General features: G+C 44.0%; 2 protein-coding genes across 2 annotated transcripts in view; one reads left to right on the forward strand and one right to left on the reverse strand.

Moving 5' to 3' along the window:
* Positions 1–6,775, reverse strand: zgc:92313 (uncharacterized protein LOC436869 homolog). The gene is made up of 8 exons (XM_062526746.1): positions 6,709–6,775; positions 6,452–6,525; positions 6,043–6,066; positions 5,864–5,949; positions 3,226–3,305; positions 2,652–2,923; positions 1,514–1,680; positions 1–805 (listed from the first exon to the last, which is right to left on the reverse strand). Exons 2-8 carry the CDS (start codon positions 6,492–6,494, stop codon positions 548–550), a joined length of 930 nt encoding a protein of 309 aa, XP_062382730.1. The 5' UTR covers positions 6,495–6,525; positions 6,709–6,775; the 3' UTR covers positions 1–547.
* The window catches only part of LOC134070403 (paired box protein Pax-6-like), a 26,356-nt gene continuing 17,563 nt past the window's right edge, over positions 6,307–15,099 (forward strand). Inside the window, exon 1 of the mRNA XM_062526748.1 lies at positions 6,307–6,410. The gene's annotated coding sequence lies outside the window, so the exon portion shown is untranslated. The remainder of the gene's footprint in view (positions 6,411–15,099) is intronic.

Here is a 15,099-nt window from a genome sequence, read left to right on the forward strand (position 1 = left end):
TGGATAAAATATTTTTTTTATTATTGCAATAATCATACATTTAAAACTACAAGAGATTCTTCGTCATATATAAAAATAAAAGATACAAAAAATGTATGCAATAACTTGATCAACTGTGCAATGAATACTTCATGAGTCGTAATAATTTCATAATTGGCTTCACATTTTTAAAAAAGCAATACCCTATATGGTCCCCATTTACTGTGAGCATATGTATGAATTGAACTACCTCTAGCAAACCCCAGACCATAGAAATAGCCATCTTCACATTCATAGTATCGACGTGGGGAGATACTACAGATCATGAGCTAAACAGGTTCTGAGGCACAATGGTGGCACGCTATGGTGTAGAGTGAAAAAGTATAATGGCCATGTTTGAACATGTTTACGCTGTTCATCAAGTAAGATCCAATCATCGTGTTTACATTCTTACTTTACATGCGGGGGAGTGCTGTTTATAAGGAGGCGATTTCCTGGTGATACCTTTGCATAGTATGAGGTGTGGCAGTTAGTCATTTTTAAATCTTCCCTGCGTCCGAGGGAAAACTTATCTCAATACGTGCGCCACCACGAGGACAGTGAGAATGGACGCCAACATGGTGGCCGCGGCCCCCCGGATCCGTCCGGCGTTGCCGTAGAGCCGGAGCTGTGGAATGTGGGACTCGATGAAGCTGGTGAACGAGGAGACCTTGGAGTAGACGCCGGGGCGATTGGCACGAGCGCAGCCCAGCCCGAAGCTCACAATCCCGGCCTGAACCCAGGTGCCGTTGACCATGGGGCAAACAAGAGGTCCGCCAGAATCACCCTGCCAAGACAATTAAGACAAGTCAGCACAGGTATCTGGGTAATTCAACTACCCTAACTAATTCAATAGAATTCAAAATGGTTGTCCAAACACCACGAGTGTAATTCCGTCCCAACACGTGGCAAACTGAAGATGGAAACAATAGACCTCTGTTCTAACAGAGGGCCTGAGCTAACTGTTGTTTAATTAGCCAGAGGTAGTGACATTACTGTAGCCCCGTCTGTCAGTCAGTGCTTTCCCTACCATGTGACCAAACCTATCATAGCAATCACGAGACATTGGCAGTTGCAGTAAATACAACTAGAAAAGCGCTCAGACAGCGCAAACCTCCGCCAAGTGAAAACATAACCGCCTTCTGGATCAAGACAGTGATACGGATCACTCCCAAAATGTAATCGATTCTTCCCTGGGTCATTTCAGACCTTCCCTGAAAATTTCATTGAAATCCATCCACAACTTGTTGAGTTATCTTGCGAACAGACAGACAGACAGACAGACGAACAAACAAACAAACTCCGATGAAAACATAACCTCCTTGGCGGAGGTAATTACAATTGCCTTGTTGAACACTTTGCACAGTAAATATAATACATAACACTATTACACAGAAACAAATTAAAGATCCAAACAACCTAATTGGTCCAATCCAAACAACCTAAAAACAACCAACACAAAACATCAAACCTATTTCCTCTCTGACCCCCTTACCTGACAGGAGTCTTTGCCTCCCTCTTGATGGCCAGCGCAGATCATATCACTCATAATGTCGACGGGATCGGTGGTGCTGGGGTTGACGTTGTACATGGACTGGCAGGAGGACCGGCTGATGATGGGTACAGTGACCTGCTGCAGAGTGCCAGCTCCTTGTAGGGACACTGTGGATGAGGAGGGAGGGACACAGGAAATGCATGAGTACACAAGAGAGGACGGGGGGGGGGGGATCACAGGGTGCCTCTCATTCGTCTTTTTGTATATCCTCCCTTCCTTCCTTGGTCCTCGTTCCCACTGATCTTTATCAAGAATGATGGGCGGCAACAATGGGATAGTCTATCCAGTGCTAGTCATAGATCAGTGGGAACGAGCCTGGAGGACCGAGCATCGAGCATCGAGGAGAGAGGTTGGGAATGGGCCATAGAGTGGGACTCCTTCACCCCAAAAGTAGTTCATTTTTATTCTGCGTGGCACGCAGCCACAAAGCCTCCCCATTTAAACCCAGTCCGTCTTCCCCCCACTCTTTCCCACAGTTCACCTTCTTAAATTACTGTCCATCTAAAGCTTACCTTACATTGACAGACTTTGACAAGATTTGGGAAAGATTCTTGAAATATTGTAGTCTTTTAACTACAATTCAAGCTTAAGCCCCTCATTCAAGCTTTACTCAAAAGACTACAATCTTTCAGTCTGTCAGCTTTACTCTCACTCAGTTTATCTTGATTGTGATCCATCCATTATTGTACCAGCCTTTCTTTATCCCCCCACCTCACCCTCTCTTCTATAATCCATCACTCTCTATGGTTCAGTCAGTTCACAGTTTGCTTAAACATTCCTGTTCAGCCATCCCATCTCTGTGTCTTGCTATTTCATCCTTCCTCCCCAATCCACTCCCATCTTCTGCAAATGGTATTACGTCTACGTAGTCAAGCCGACTCCGCTTTCAGCCTCTCTCTCCAGTCCCCCCATTCCCCTCCCTACCCGACCCCACCCCCCATTCCCCTCCCTACCTGACCCGACCCCCCCATTCCCCTCCCTACCTGACCCGACCCCCCCATTCCCCTCCCTACCCGACCCGACCCCCCCATTCCCCTCCCTACCCGACCCCACCTGGCTGTCTGCAGTCTCCGCTCACCTCCATCTCTGATATTCCCCCAGCCGGTGATGGTGCATCGCATCCCGGTGGGGAAGAACATGTTGGCGTTGGGCAGGCAGATCGGTTGGATCCGGTCCGAAAAGACGACCCCGGTGTCCAGCTGCACCAGGGCTATGTCGTCCCCCTCCTGCGGGTCCGAGTACTCGGGCGGGATCACCACGCGGCGGATTCGGTGGCTCGACTGGAAGGGATTCCAGCCATTCAGCTGGTGCCGACCGGCATAGATGATGTACGAAGAGATATCATATGGACTATGAAGGTGATGATGGTGTGAGAGAAAGAAAGGATGAAAGAAAGTGAGACGGATGATAGATGGAAGGAAAAGTTAGACAGAGACCGTGTTGTTGATGTCAAACACTGGAGTTCATGCGACACCCCCAAAACAAAAAAACAATGGAGCAAAAACTTCTTCCCTTTGGTGGATTAGAGAGATGCAATCTATTAAGAAAACAGCCAGGGGTAAAGCCTCACAGATATAGATACATGAAAAGTATCATGCTACACCTTCACACAGAACACACCCCACGATCCCTTGTAGGATTATAGTTCTTACTTTGGGAAGCAATGGGCAGCAGACAACACCCACTCTTCTGCAATGATGGTTCCTCCACAAATATGGCCTGAGCTCTGAGTCTGGGGAAGTCAAATTTGAGAAACGTTACCGATACTGGACATAGTTGTAGCACACAGTAGCAATAGTGTCACATCTAATGTTAGCTGATAACCTCTTAACATTTGTTGACAACCTCTTAAAGAGAAACAAAAACGCCATTCAAATGCATTGAAAAGGTTGAATTATAAATCCATTTGAGTGTGTACTATCACCAACCTAACATTCACATTCAAGGTGTTTTTTTTTTAAGTAATGCTGCTCAAGCTTTCTTGGTGCAAGCAGTCTGTCACCCAGGGTGAAATTCAGGTAGAAACCCGTGACGTCACGTAGCCTTTGACTCAAGTGAAACCTCCTGGCGACACCCATTGCCTACATCGTGGGTTTAAAACGTGTCCAAACAAAGTTGTGGTGTCAGGAGAGCTTGAAATGATTGTTCTAAAACTGCTTCTTAGAATAACTACCCAGCACGGCAGGGCATATTGCACTTGTCAAGTCAAACAAAAATGAATAAAAAGCTAAATACAGTAAGACAGTAAAATAAAATAAAAAAGGATCATAAAAGAATCATAGAACTGGTTCAATGAAAATCATAAAAATCTAAAGAACGTACAATGCAGACAGGTCAAAAGATCAAATAAATAAATACTCTAAGATCAGTTAAGGAGATGGCAATAGTGAATAATTTCCCCTTGAAGCGTGACTTCAAAAATGGTGGCAGTTGAGACATGTTTCACTTCAGTATCAGTTCATTCCAAAGTAGGACTGCCCTGTGGCTGAAAGTTGCTCTATCACATTTTGTTCACACCAGGGGTTTATTCAAGTGCTTCTCCTGTGATCTACGTAAGAGGTCTCGGTGGTACATAGGGTTGTAGCATGTCCAGTCAAAGATTAATAAACAAGTAGTAAAACTGTACAATTCTATACATAACTGTGAGCCAGTGCAGGGATGTAAGTATCGGGGTAATGTGATCTGCTGTTCTGGCTTTGGTCAGAACACTTGCAGCAGCATTTAATACCACTTGGAGCTGCTTAATTGTCTTCTTGGGAAGGCTAGTGAACAGGCCATTTCAATAGTTGACTCTACTGGAGATGAAGACATGAGTAAGTTTTCCTAAATGTTGTGTCATAAGACCTCTGAGCTCGGAAATATTTTTCAGATGGTAGAAAGCTGATTTAGTTATTGCCTTCATGTGACTATTGACGTTAAGGTCACAGTCAATAATGACGCCAATATTTTGTCAGGGTTCCTTGCTTTTCTCTAAGTTGTGTAATACAATTTTGTGGTCAACAGAATCGAAAGTTGCACTAAGGTCCAATAATATCAGTGCTGAGGTTTTCCCTGCATCAGTGTTAAAATGTATATTGTTTAAGACCATGATAAGAGCCGTTTCTGTGCTAAGATACTGGAAGTGATCTAGACAGGAACTAGATGTTAAAGTTGAAGTAGAAGTTGGTTCATTCATTGGTTAAAAACTATATATTTTCAATGATTTTGCCAATGAACGGTAAGTTAGATGTTTATAGATATACAATACAAAGGTATCCAGATTTTCTAAGAGCAATGACTTTACAACAGCTGGACTGGAAAAGTGCCACTATAAGCGCCACACAACGCACAGAAGGCTGTTCAGGTACCTCCTTTGTTTCCGGTAGAGCCAGGTGTGTTTGAACCTGTGCTGCTATTGTTAATGTAATTAGTGTTTCCACGGACACGCTTGGTCGTTCCACCAAGTGAATCAGCATGTTATGATGTAAACGGCTTTATGCGTGTGCTAAAATGATTATTTGGCAAACCATGTCTTCTGTGTTGGAGTGAACATGTAAGGAGCAAAATAAAACAGAAGATGCCGTTACAACACAGATAACGCTCCACCGGAGACAAAAGAGGTACCTGAACAGCCTTCCATGCATATAGCCTAAATTCAGACCACGTTGGCAGCCAGCTGAAGAAAAACAGTTTTAGAACAATGTATGGGTAGAATGACCAAGCTGCGTGATGAGACATTTTTTTCCAGGGTTTTGCAGTCTACCAGGCTAAATACAGACATTATGCTGATCTCCCTCCCTTAATAGACAGTGCTTCAGGACAGTGAGTCATCTGAAGTTGGGAAGATATGTTCAATATATTTAGAAAGATGTCACTAAAACAAACAGAGCCGTTTGTGAAACTGTCCAACAACCAGTCACTGAATGTTTGCAAACACAACTATGTGAGAGTTTCTTGTGGACTTTCTTTGTAATAAACTCGGTACCAAGGATCTATGTTGATAATGTGTCTGACCGCTTTGCAAATCATTATGCAACAAGGGTGGTCTTTGTCTAGGTGGGTTGAAATGAGACTCAACCACTGAAATGTAATATGCACCTACATTCAATGGACCATATGCCAGGCCTCCTTAACTAATAGCATATTCCATGGTCAACACCTGACCAGCCACTCATTTAGTATGCACACCTCATGTTACAAAAAGCACCTCCCCCTAAACATTGTTCAATATTCAGGAGCCATTATGCATTGCTCCCTGTACAGTACCAGGTATTTTACCATTTATCGGGTATGTACTGTATGGTGGCCTACCTGTATGTCCACCTGCCATGGCCAGGCACCATCCTCTGCATCAAATCCTCCCACAATCCTATTCTGCAGCTGTTGTCGCCCACATTCTAATCCAACCAAAAGGAAGTGCGGTTTAGCATTAAGTAAGCACCTGTGAGCGGCATGCAAAATATGTCAAAATTGCCCATCCATTTACTTACGTTGAGCCGTACATGTCAAAATACCTGAAAACGACAGGAAGAGTAGGTGGGATAAATTAGCAAAACATCCTTTTTTTTTCAGTCGTCCTACATATCACAGAGAACAGAGAGGAATTCCAGACATGACTCTAGATAAGGCATCTAATTGTGTGCGAAGTTCAGTCTTTGAATCTTGTTCTATGGCAGGGTATTTCCAATAACAGCGAAGCGAACTTTTGACCCACATTCAGTCTGTGCATGGCCCACATTGGATAATTCGTTAGATTTACGTTCGCCACTACACGTCAATTGCATCCTCATAATCAGTAGTATCGAGTAGCCTAGCCCATACGGCTACATGGAGAAGGTAACCTTCATCACTGGCGCAGGTAAGTATTGACTTCTGAGTTAAACGTAAGGAGTGACTCACCTATACTCGAAAGAACAGCACAATAAAGTCCCAGGATCTTCATTGTTGGCGGCGTAAAATCAAAAATACCACATCTACACAAAGCAAAAAAATAAAATAAAGGAGTCCAATAAGCGATCTGGCGGGAGAATTAATCCATCGAACAGTTGAGTAGCCTAAAACAAAGCTTTTAAATAAAATCTTTGCCCTGATATCTAGTTACAGATAAAACACGAAGTGTTAATAAAAATAAGTGAAACTAGTCGGAAATAGGCTACCTGTGCTGAGTTTCGGTGCAGCCTTGACCGTACTGACAAGAAAATAGTTTCGGCAAGTAGGCTACCTGTGTGTAGATTTTGACCTATCAGAAGCGTTGTTCACATTTAGACAGTGATTAACTTCCGGCCATTTGCAAAACAGCTCGGCTACGCGAATACCGGTTTGGGTACCTGCTGCTTCCTATGGCTGCGTAAAGACGCACCTTTAATAGCCTACTAGGCATTATGCCAATACACATATCTCAAATGAATCAAAGGAGCAAATGATTATGTTACCTTGCGAGGTGACTCTTAGGCATAGCCTAGCCTACCTGTCATTTGTGTGAGGGCGTTATATCGAAAAGGAATTTGGCAACTGGCATATTCAAAGAACACCGACCAATTTGGTTCAAGAGTTCATACTCTGCGGATAATTTAAGGGCGTTTCACAAAACAAACGTGCATGTCAACAATTGTAAACAGATAAAATGGCTCAAATTGAAATATAATGCCAATTTCATAAAATGAAACCCACACTGTAATAGTACAGATAATTGATCAGAAATGACTTACAGTAAGTAAAAGTAAAAGTAATCTAAGCATACCACTTAAGTAAACGTCTTAAAGCATCTTGATTTTACTGAAGTAGGCCTATGACAAGTAGCCCACTATACAGTATACAGTATATAAAAAAAACTTAAGTACTGAAAGTAGGTGTGCAAAGTAGGCTACTAGTAAAAGCTTTTGGCCAGGTGGGGTGTAACCCCCTCCCACAGCAATGATTTTAATGAAAAAGAAAGCAGTCAGAGCTTTGGATAGGCTGTTCAATTCATGCAGTACTTTTGAAAATTGGATGCCTACACTTCATACGCAATGTCTTCAAAGCCTGAGCAAAGGTATGGCTGCCGTTCATTTTTCACTGCTGCTTCCTTTTATACACCGATAATGTATATCCAACAGGTTTAGAAAGGCAGCATCACACTCCATGAATACATGTGAGCCTAAATGGCTTAAACCTAAACAAAAGCTATGCTATTAATGAAAGGCAAGCAGTTAAAATTTAAATTTAATTCAGATCCTTTCAACAGCCTTCCTGTGCTACAGTATGTCTGAGTTAGATTCACTAGGCCTAAACTCTGTCACTGTGTCTTCATTGATTGCTGTGCCCTGTGATGAGATTAGGTCAGAATATGTTGGGGTTGCAAATATGTAACATGAAGAGAAACTGTGCCTGTTGTTTCTCATTTGCAATTGATTTTAGCCTACTTTAGACTTGTAAAGTGAAAAGTAGCTAGAACAATAAAAGTGAAATTGGGGGAAAAAGGGAAATTAAAAATAGGAAGAAAAATAAAAACTCAAGTAAAGTAGAAATTCTCCCCATTCATACATAAAGGTGCTTTAAACGTTGTTACGCAGTTTCTAAGCAAAACAAAATTGTCACATACGGCAAACATCATCTCACCATCCGCAGGCTGCCTCTGCCCTGAATGCAGATGTAGCCCTTTGAGAAATTACATAATAAGTTATGTTTGAAAATACATAAATAGAATAAGTTAGGTTTAATAAATAGAATAAATAAGAGTTAAAAAGGGTTAAAAACATTTGAAGTGATGTTACAAGAGTTCATGCATATATTGTGAGGTGTATGTTAATGCATTGTTTATTGGGTAAATGCATTGTGTTTCTAATTTCATAATTATGGAAATATTGTTAAGATAACATGTGTGTATCTAAAAGAGGAAATACGTGAAATGTGGTATTTTATGTTGCATTTATGTTATTTGAACCAATGAGGACTGAGTTAGAGGTCAAGGGTGATGAGGAAGTGAGTTGGAGAGAAGAACGACACGAGGGAAAAGGAAGAACGACAGTGTGTGTTGATAGAATGTTTGCTGTAACCGAACTTCAGTTTAGTTTATGCCGTGAGTGAGTAAAACACTCGCTAAAAGCTGTGAATGTTGATGGACAAACAACAAGTGAGTCTTGGAAAACATTTAACAGTGGCGTGGTCGTGTTTGGAGGAGAATTTCGGAAACAACGAACTAGATTTCCCCGCGATTGGAAAGCATCTGGCTAGTCGGCGTGACTTAGCACAAAGTGGCTTGCCAGGGACTTTGCACTGGAGTGGCTAGCTCGGCTACTTCTCAACGCAGTTTCAACGAACACTAGCAACACTGTTTCAACGAACGCTAGCTACGAACAGGCCTGCACCGTGAACTCTAATGACGTCTGGGGTATTCATTTTGATTCATTTAGTTATGATTGCCGGCTATAGGATATAGTGAAAGGTTTTGGTATTTTATTTGAATTCAAACGAACTTGTTATTGTGATAACTGCTTGAATGTTGGTTTTCAATTGAAACCTGAACTGAAACGTGTTTGAAGCTTGAAAGCTATTGAAGGTTGGAATGTATGAATGTGTAATATATAGTAAATAGTTATTTTTGCAAAAGTGTGTGGTTATTAAGTAAGGTGAATACATTTAACTTCAAGGTGAATTGATGCTTAGTGACTTAGCTTAATATTGCTATATGTTTAGTTACCCAAAAGTATAAAAGAAAAGACAAATCATTAAGGTTAAACATTTTAGTTTAATTCATCATTTAACAGGATTCAGGATAGCCACCCCTATTAATTGCCAGCACAGCAAAGGGGCGCTACATAACATGGAGGCACTGCTGAGATTGTTTTAGTTAAATTAGTGATTTTAGTTATCTTTTGGGTGTCCATTAGCGATAAAAGCACAAATAGGTCAAATTTTGCTAATAATTTCTAAAGTAAGTGTTTAAAGCTAATGGCAATGGATATTCAGTCTATGCATTTAGAGTTGGTTACGGAGCTCAGAGAGTGGTGTAAAGGTGAGTCACTCGACGAAGACCATGTTTTGCTTGCACTGGTTACCAAAGGTTCTGAAGTGGCCCAGATTGAAGAGGCCCTGGAAACAGTGAAAGCCTTAGGAAGAGTGCGAGTACGAGGCCGAAGATTTTATTCAAAGCTGGACTGTTTAGCAGTTCTGTGTGAATGTAAAGAGAAGATTGATCCAACCAAGGTCCCGTCTGAAGTTAAACACCCCACTCTAGAAGACCGTTGGCCTATCGTCCTTGCTGAACGTTCAGTATCGGATGGAGACGCACAGACCCCATTGAAAGTTTTGCTTGATGCGGCAGCACCCAGTGGCTCGGCTGAGTCCATCATTCGTGCTGTTGGAGATGTGTTGTCTAAAATGGAGAAGCCAAAAGGAGAAAACACTAGTTATCGTCGTCTGCGGATGTTTTCTGGCACATTACCCACACCCGCAGGGGAAGAAGCTTTTGAGCCCTGGCTTGAGCAGGCTCGTTTGATGGTAGAAGAGAGCGAGTGCTCGGATAAAGAAAAGCGAAGACGTATTATGGAGTGTCTTAGAGGACCTGCTCTAGCTGTAGTGAAAGCAGTGCGGACAGCTGAGGCTGACGTTACCCCTTCTGAATGTTTGGATGCGATTGAGAGCGCATTCGGCACGGCAGAGTCAGGTGAAGACCTCTACTTTGAATTTAGGCTATTGCAGCAAGAAAAAGATGAGAAACTGTCTACTTTCCTGAGGCGACTAGAACAGTCCCTTACTAAGGTAGTTAGCAAAGGTGGTATTCCTGCCAGTCGTGTGGATGCAGCCCGAGTAGAGCAGCTACTGCGTGGAGCCATACATTCGGACTTGATGCTTGTTCAGCTCAAATTAAGGGAGCGAAAGCAGAATCCTCCTAAGTTTTTAGAGCTGCTAGCTGAAATCCGGGCTGAAGAGGAATATGCAGCTGCTAGAGTCAAGCTTAGTACATCTGTTCATAGAGTTCATGCCAACAAGGAGGTAGATAGCCAACAGTCAGACATACAGAGCTTGAAAGCAGATATCAAGGAGCTGAAGTCGTTGTTCGCTACAATGACCACTAAGCCTCAGCAAGAGGCTGATGATGACAAAGGGCCTGCTCCAGTTGTCCAGAGCCCTCTGTCGGAAAGATGTGAAAATGCAGAGGTTGTAGCATTGAGAAAACAAGTCCAAATGTTACAGAGGAAAATTACCTCCAAAGGGGCCAAAGTCTCCGATGCGCCAGCCAATGCATTAAGAGTAGAGTCATTCAGACCCACTCAAAACAGCCAAAAGCCATACAAGCCTTCCCGAGACTCGGGTGATAGCATCTGCTACAGGTGTGGTGAAAACGGGCACTTTGCCACCAAGTGTCAGAATGCAGAGAACCAGAGTAAAGTCATTCAAAAGCTCATTCACTCTCTCAGAAAAGCTAAAGAGGGACAGTCACCTAGCCAAGAAGAAAAGAGTCCTGACACTGTCTGCTCCGTCAAGAAAAGTGAAGTGACTTCAGCAGTAGCCAGAGAGATTCCTAAAGGGCTTATAGGTCCACCGTCTGTTGTGCCTTTGAGAGTGAATGGCCAGAAGTGTGATGCTGTACTTGACAGTGGTTCACAAGTAACGATAATTTTTGAGACCTGGTATAAACAGCATTTGCCAGATGTACCGATCCGTCCCGTTTCAGGCCTAGCCATATGGGGATTGAGCGAGACTAGCTATCCTTACCTGGGCTATGTTGTTGTAGATGTAGAGTTTCCTGAGAGTGTCACTGGATCCAAAGAAGTTATCTCAGTGTTAGCGTTGATCTGTCCTGGCCCCAGAACTCCTGACCAGATTCCTGTTATCCTGGGTACCAACGCCAGTCTTTTCAAACGGTTGGCTAAGCTCTGTAGGGAGACTGCGGGGGTAGATATAGCTCGGACTCTGGGTATCAAAGCTGAGGAACCAGTGCATAATGTGGTCCCGGTGAACTGCGAAGGAGAGGAGGAGGTAGGTAGTGTACAGTGGATGGGCCCTGGCCCGCTGACCTTACCTGCTGGTGGTGATTGTCGTGCTGTATGTTGCGTGAAGTTAGAGAAGCCGTTGAACAGAGAGGTGTTGATGGTGGAGGCTTCACCTACTGTCCCACTTCCAGCTGGTGTGTTACTACAGCCCATGGTAGTACCTAGTTTAGAGGTAGATGTGAACCATTTTCCTGTGCTGGTTAGGAATGAGTCAGTACGAGATACTGTCCTCCCAGTTGGAACAGTTATGGGTAATCTGTGTTCTGCTGATCCAGTGATGCCTGCCTTACTGCCCAAGATCGAGTCAAAGACTGGAGTGACGCCAACAGAGTTTGACCCTCACCTCATCAACTTTGGCAACTCACCCATCCCAGAACATTGGAGATCAAGACTCCGGAAAAAACTGTCAGAAAGAGCCGATGTGTTTTCCGTACATGAATGGGATGTGGGACTGGCGAGAGGGGTGGAGCATCATATCAGGCTATCAGACACAGGACCATTTAGAGAACGGTCGCGGAGATTAGCTCCCGCTGACATTGAAGATGTGCGCAGACACTTGCAAGATCTTCTGAAAGCAAGCATTATCAAGGAGTCCCGTAGCCCATACGCTTCCCCGATAGTTGTAGCTAGGAAGAAAAATGGCAGTGTTAGAATGTGCATAGACTACAGAACACTTAATAGTCGTACAGTGCCTGACCAATATACCACTCCCCGCATTGACGATGCGCTGGACTGCTTGACCGGGAGTAGGTGGTTTTCGGTATTAGACTTAAGGTCAGGATACTATCAGATTGCTATGTCAGAAGCTGATAAGGAAAAAACAGCCTTTATCTGCCCGCTAGGGTTTTATCAATTCGAAAGAATGCCGCAGGGAATCACTGGCGCCCCTGCGACGTTCCAACGATTGATGGAAAAAGCCGTAGGGGATATGAACCTTCTTCAGGTATTGGTTTACCTGGATGATTTGATAGTTTTTGGGAAGTCCTTAGAAGAACACGAGGAGAGGCTTCTCAAAGTGCTAGACCGACTTGAAGAGGTGGGACTAAAGCTGTCTCTTGACAAGTGCCAGTTTTGCCAACCCAAAGTGAAATATGTGGGACACATAATATCTGCTGACGGAATCGCCACAGATCCCGAGAAGGTGGAGGCTGTCACTAACTGGCCTCGGCCCACAGATTTGAAATCTTTGAGGTCTTTTTTGGGATTCTGCGGATATTATCGTCGGTTTGTGGCCAATTACTCCGCCATTGTCAGACCCCTCACAGAGCTCACCAAGGTTTATGCACCAACACAGAAAGGCAAGAAGCAGCTTAAAGAAAAGACAACAACCTACCTGAAAGAGTCAGAACCATTTGGGGAACGGTGGGATGAGATGTGCACCGATGCCTTCCACCGCATTATTCAGTGCCTCACTAATGCCCCAGTCCTTGCGTTTGCAGACGCTAACAAGCCTTACATCTTGCATACAGACGCCAGCTTGAAAGGGCTTGGTGCTGTATTGTATCAAGAGCACCCAGAAGGACTTAGGCCAGTGGCTTTTGCCAGCAGAAGAGTGAGTGCTACTGAACAGCGATATCCAGTTCACCAGCTTGAATTTTTGGCACTTAAGTGGGCGGTCGTGGATAAGTTTCACGATTACCTCTATGGCGCTAAATTCACAGTTCGAACGGATAATAATCCAATGACCTATGTGTTAACGACAGCTAAGCTCAACGCCACAGGACATCGCTGGCTGGCTGCTTTAGCGACATATGACTTTAACATCCAGTATCGGCCCGGCAAGAACAACATTGATGCCGACTTGCTGTCCAGGAACATGGCTGATGAGGTTAGGAGAGGAAAGTGGGAAGAGATACCTCAGAGTGGAGTCAAATCCATCTGTCAGAGGATCTACACTTCTGTGTCGTCTAGTCCGGCATCCAGATATGTTGATCAGCTGGGAGCTTCCCCTGAGTGCATCCCTGATGTGTTCGCTTTCCCTACTCACCTTGACCTGCTTTCCTTGCGACAACTGTCCAAAGCTGACTTGAAGGAAGCTCAGCAAATGGATTGCGTCATCAGGAGAGTGATTGAGGCCATGCAACAAGGGAAGTGGCCGAGTGACAAAGAGACAAAGCCCGAGATGATGCTGTTCAAGCGGGAGAGAGACCGTCTGTTGCTGAAAGATGGACTACTCCATAGGAAGAGCAAGAAACCCTCTGGAGACCAGGTAACCTAGCTCGTGCTGCCTGCTGAGTTCCGAGAGGCTGTCCTCAAGTCTTTACATGATGACATGGGTCATCTTGGAGTAGAGAGGACCACAGATTTGCTACGAAGTAGGTTCTATTGGCCCAAGATGGCAATAGATGTTGAACAGTATGTCAGAGACTGTGGAGAATGTGTCATGTGTAAAACCCCTTTCAAAAAGGCTGCACCCCTGCACCAGATTGTGAGCAGTGGTCCTATGGACTTAGTTTGCATTGATTTTCTCTCCATGGAACCTGATTCAAGAGGAATTAGCAATGTATTAGTTGTGACCGATCATTTTACACGGTACGCACAGGCGTTTCCCACGAGGAACCAAAAAGCCCTCACAGTGGCCAAAGTTCTTGTGGAGAAATATTTCATTCATTATGGTCTGCCCAGCAGAATACATTCAGACCAAGGCCGAGACTTTGAGAGTCGATTGATTCGAGAGCTCTTGATGATCCTGGGGGTACGGAAATCCCGCACCACACCTTATCATCCTCAAGGGGACCCTCAACCCGAAAGATTCAACCGCACTCTACTCTCAATGTTAGCGACCTTGGGGCATGACAAGAAACATTCCTGGAGTCAACACGTTCCATACGTTGTTCATGCTTACAACAGTACGAAATGTGACTCAACTGGATACTCACCATATCTACTGATGTTTGGCAGAGAAGCTAGGCTGCCAGTAGATCTTTGCTTTGGAACCTCACCTGATGGAACCGGAGACAGACACCATACCCGGTATGTGGAGAAACTTAAGGTAGATCTTCAGAAAGCCTACCAACTAGCCCGTGATGCAGCAGATAAGACGCATCAGAGAAACAAAAGAGCATACGATCAGAAAGTGCGTTTCCAGACTGTTGACATTGGTGACCGAGTGCTGCTCAGAAACCTGGGACTGAAAGGTAAACACAAACTTGAAGGCCGCTGGAGCTCTGTACCATATGTCGTGGTTGGAAAACTGCCCAATTTGCCAGTTTATAAGGTGAAACCTGAGGATGGAAAAGGTGGAGTGAAAACGATGCACCGAGATCATCTCTTACCTGTCAGTCAGTCCATGAGAATGCCTGAGGTCAAAGATCATGGAGAATCAGCATTGAGACCTAAGACACGTCTGCAAAGGAAGAATAGACACAAAGAAAACATTGAAAGAACACCTGAAGTGAGATATGAGGACACTGATTCATCTTCAGACATGGACATGGACTATGGGAGACCTCAGAGATCATATGGAGAATACCTGCATAAGCTCTTACGTAGGAGGACCTATGAGGAGCCTGATGTTACTGGTACTCCGGGAGAAGAACATGAGCCATCTGTCCATGAACTAAGTGAAGAGGA

This window comes from Sardina pilchardus, chromosome 22 (assembly GCF_963854185.1).
Source record: "Sardina pilchardus chromosome 22, fSarPil1.1, whole genome shotgun sequence".
Lineage (NCBI taxonomy): Eukaryota > Metazoa > Chordata > Actinopteri > Clupeiformes > Clupeidae > Sardina > Sardina pilchardus.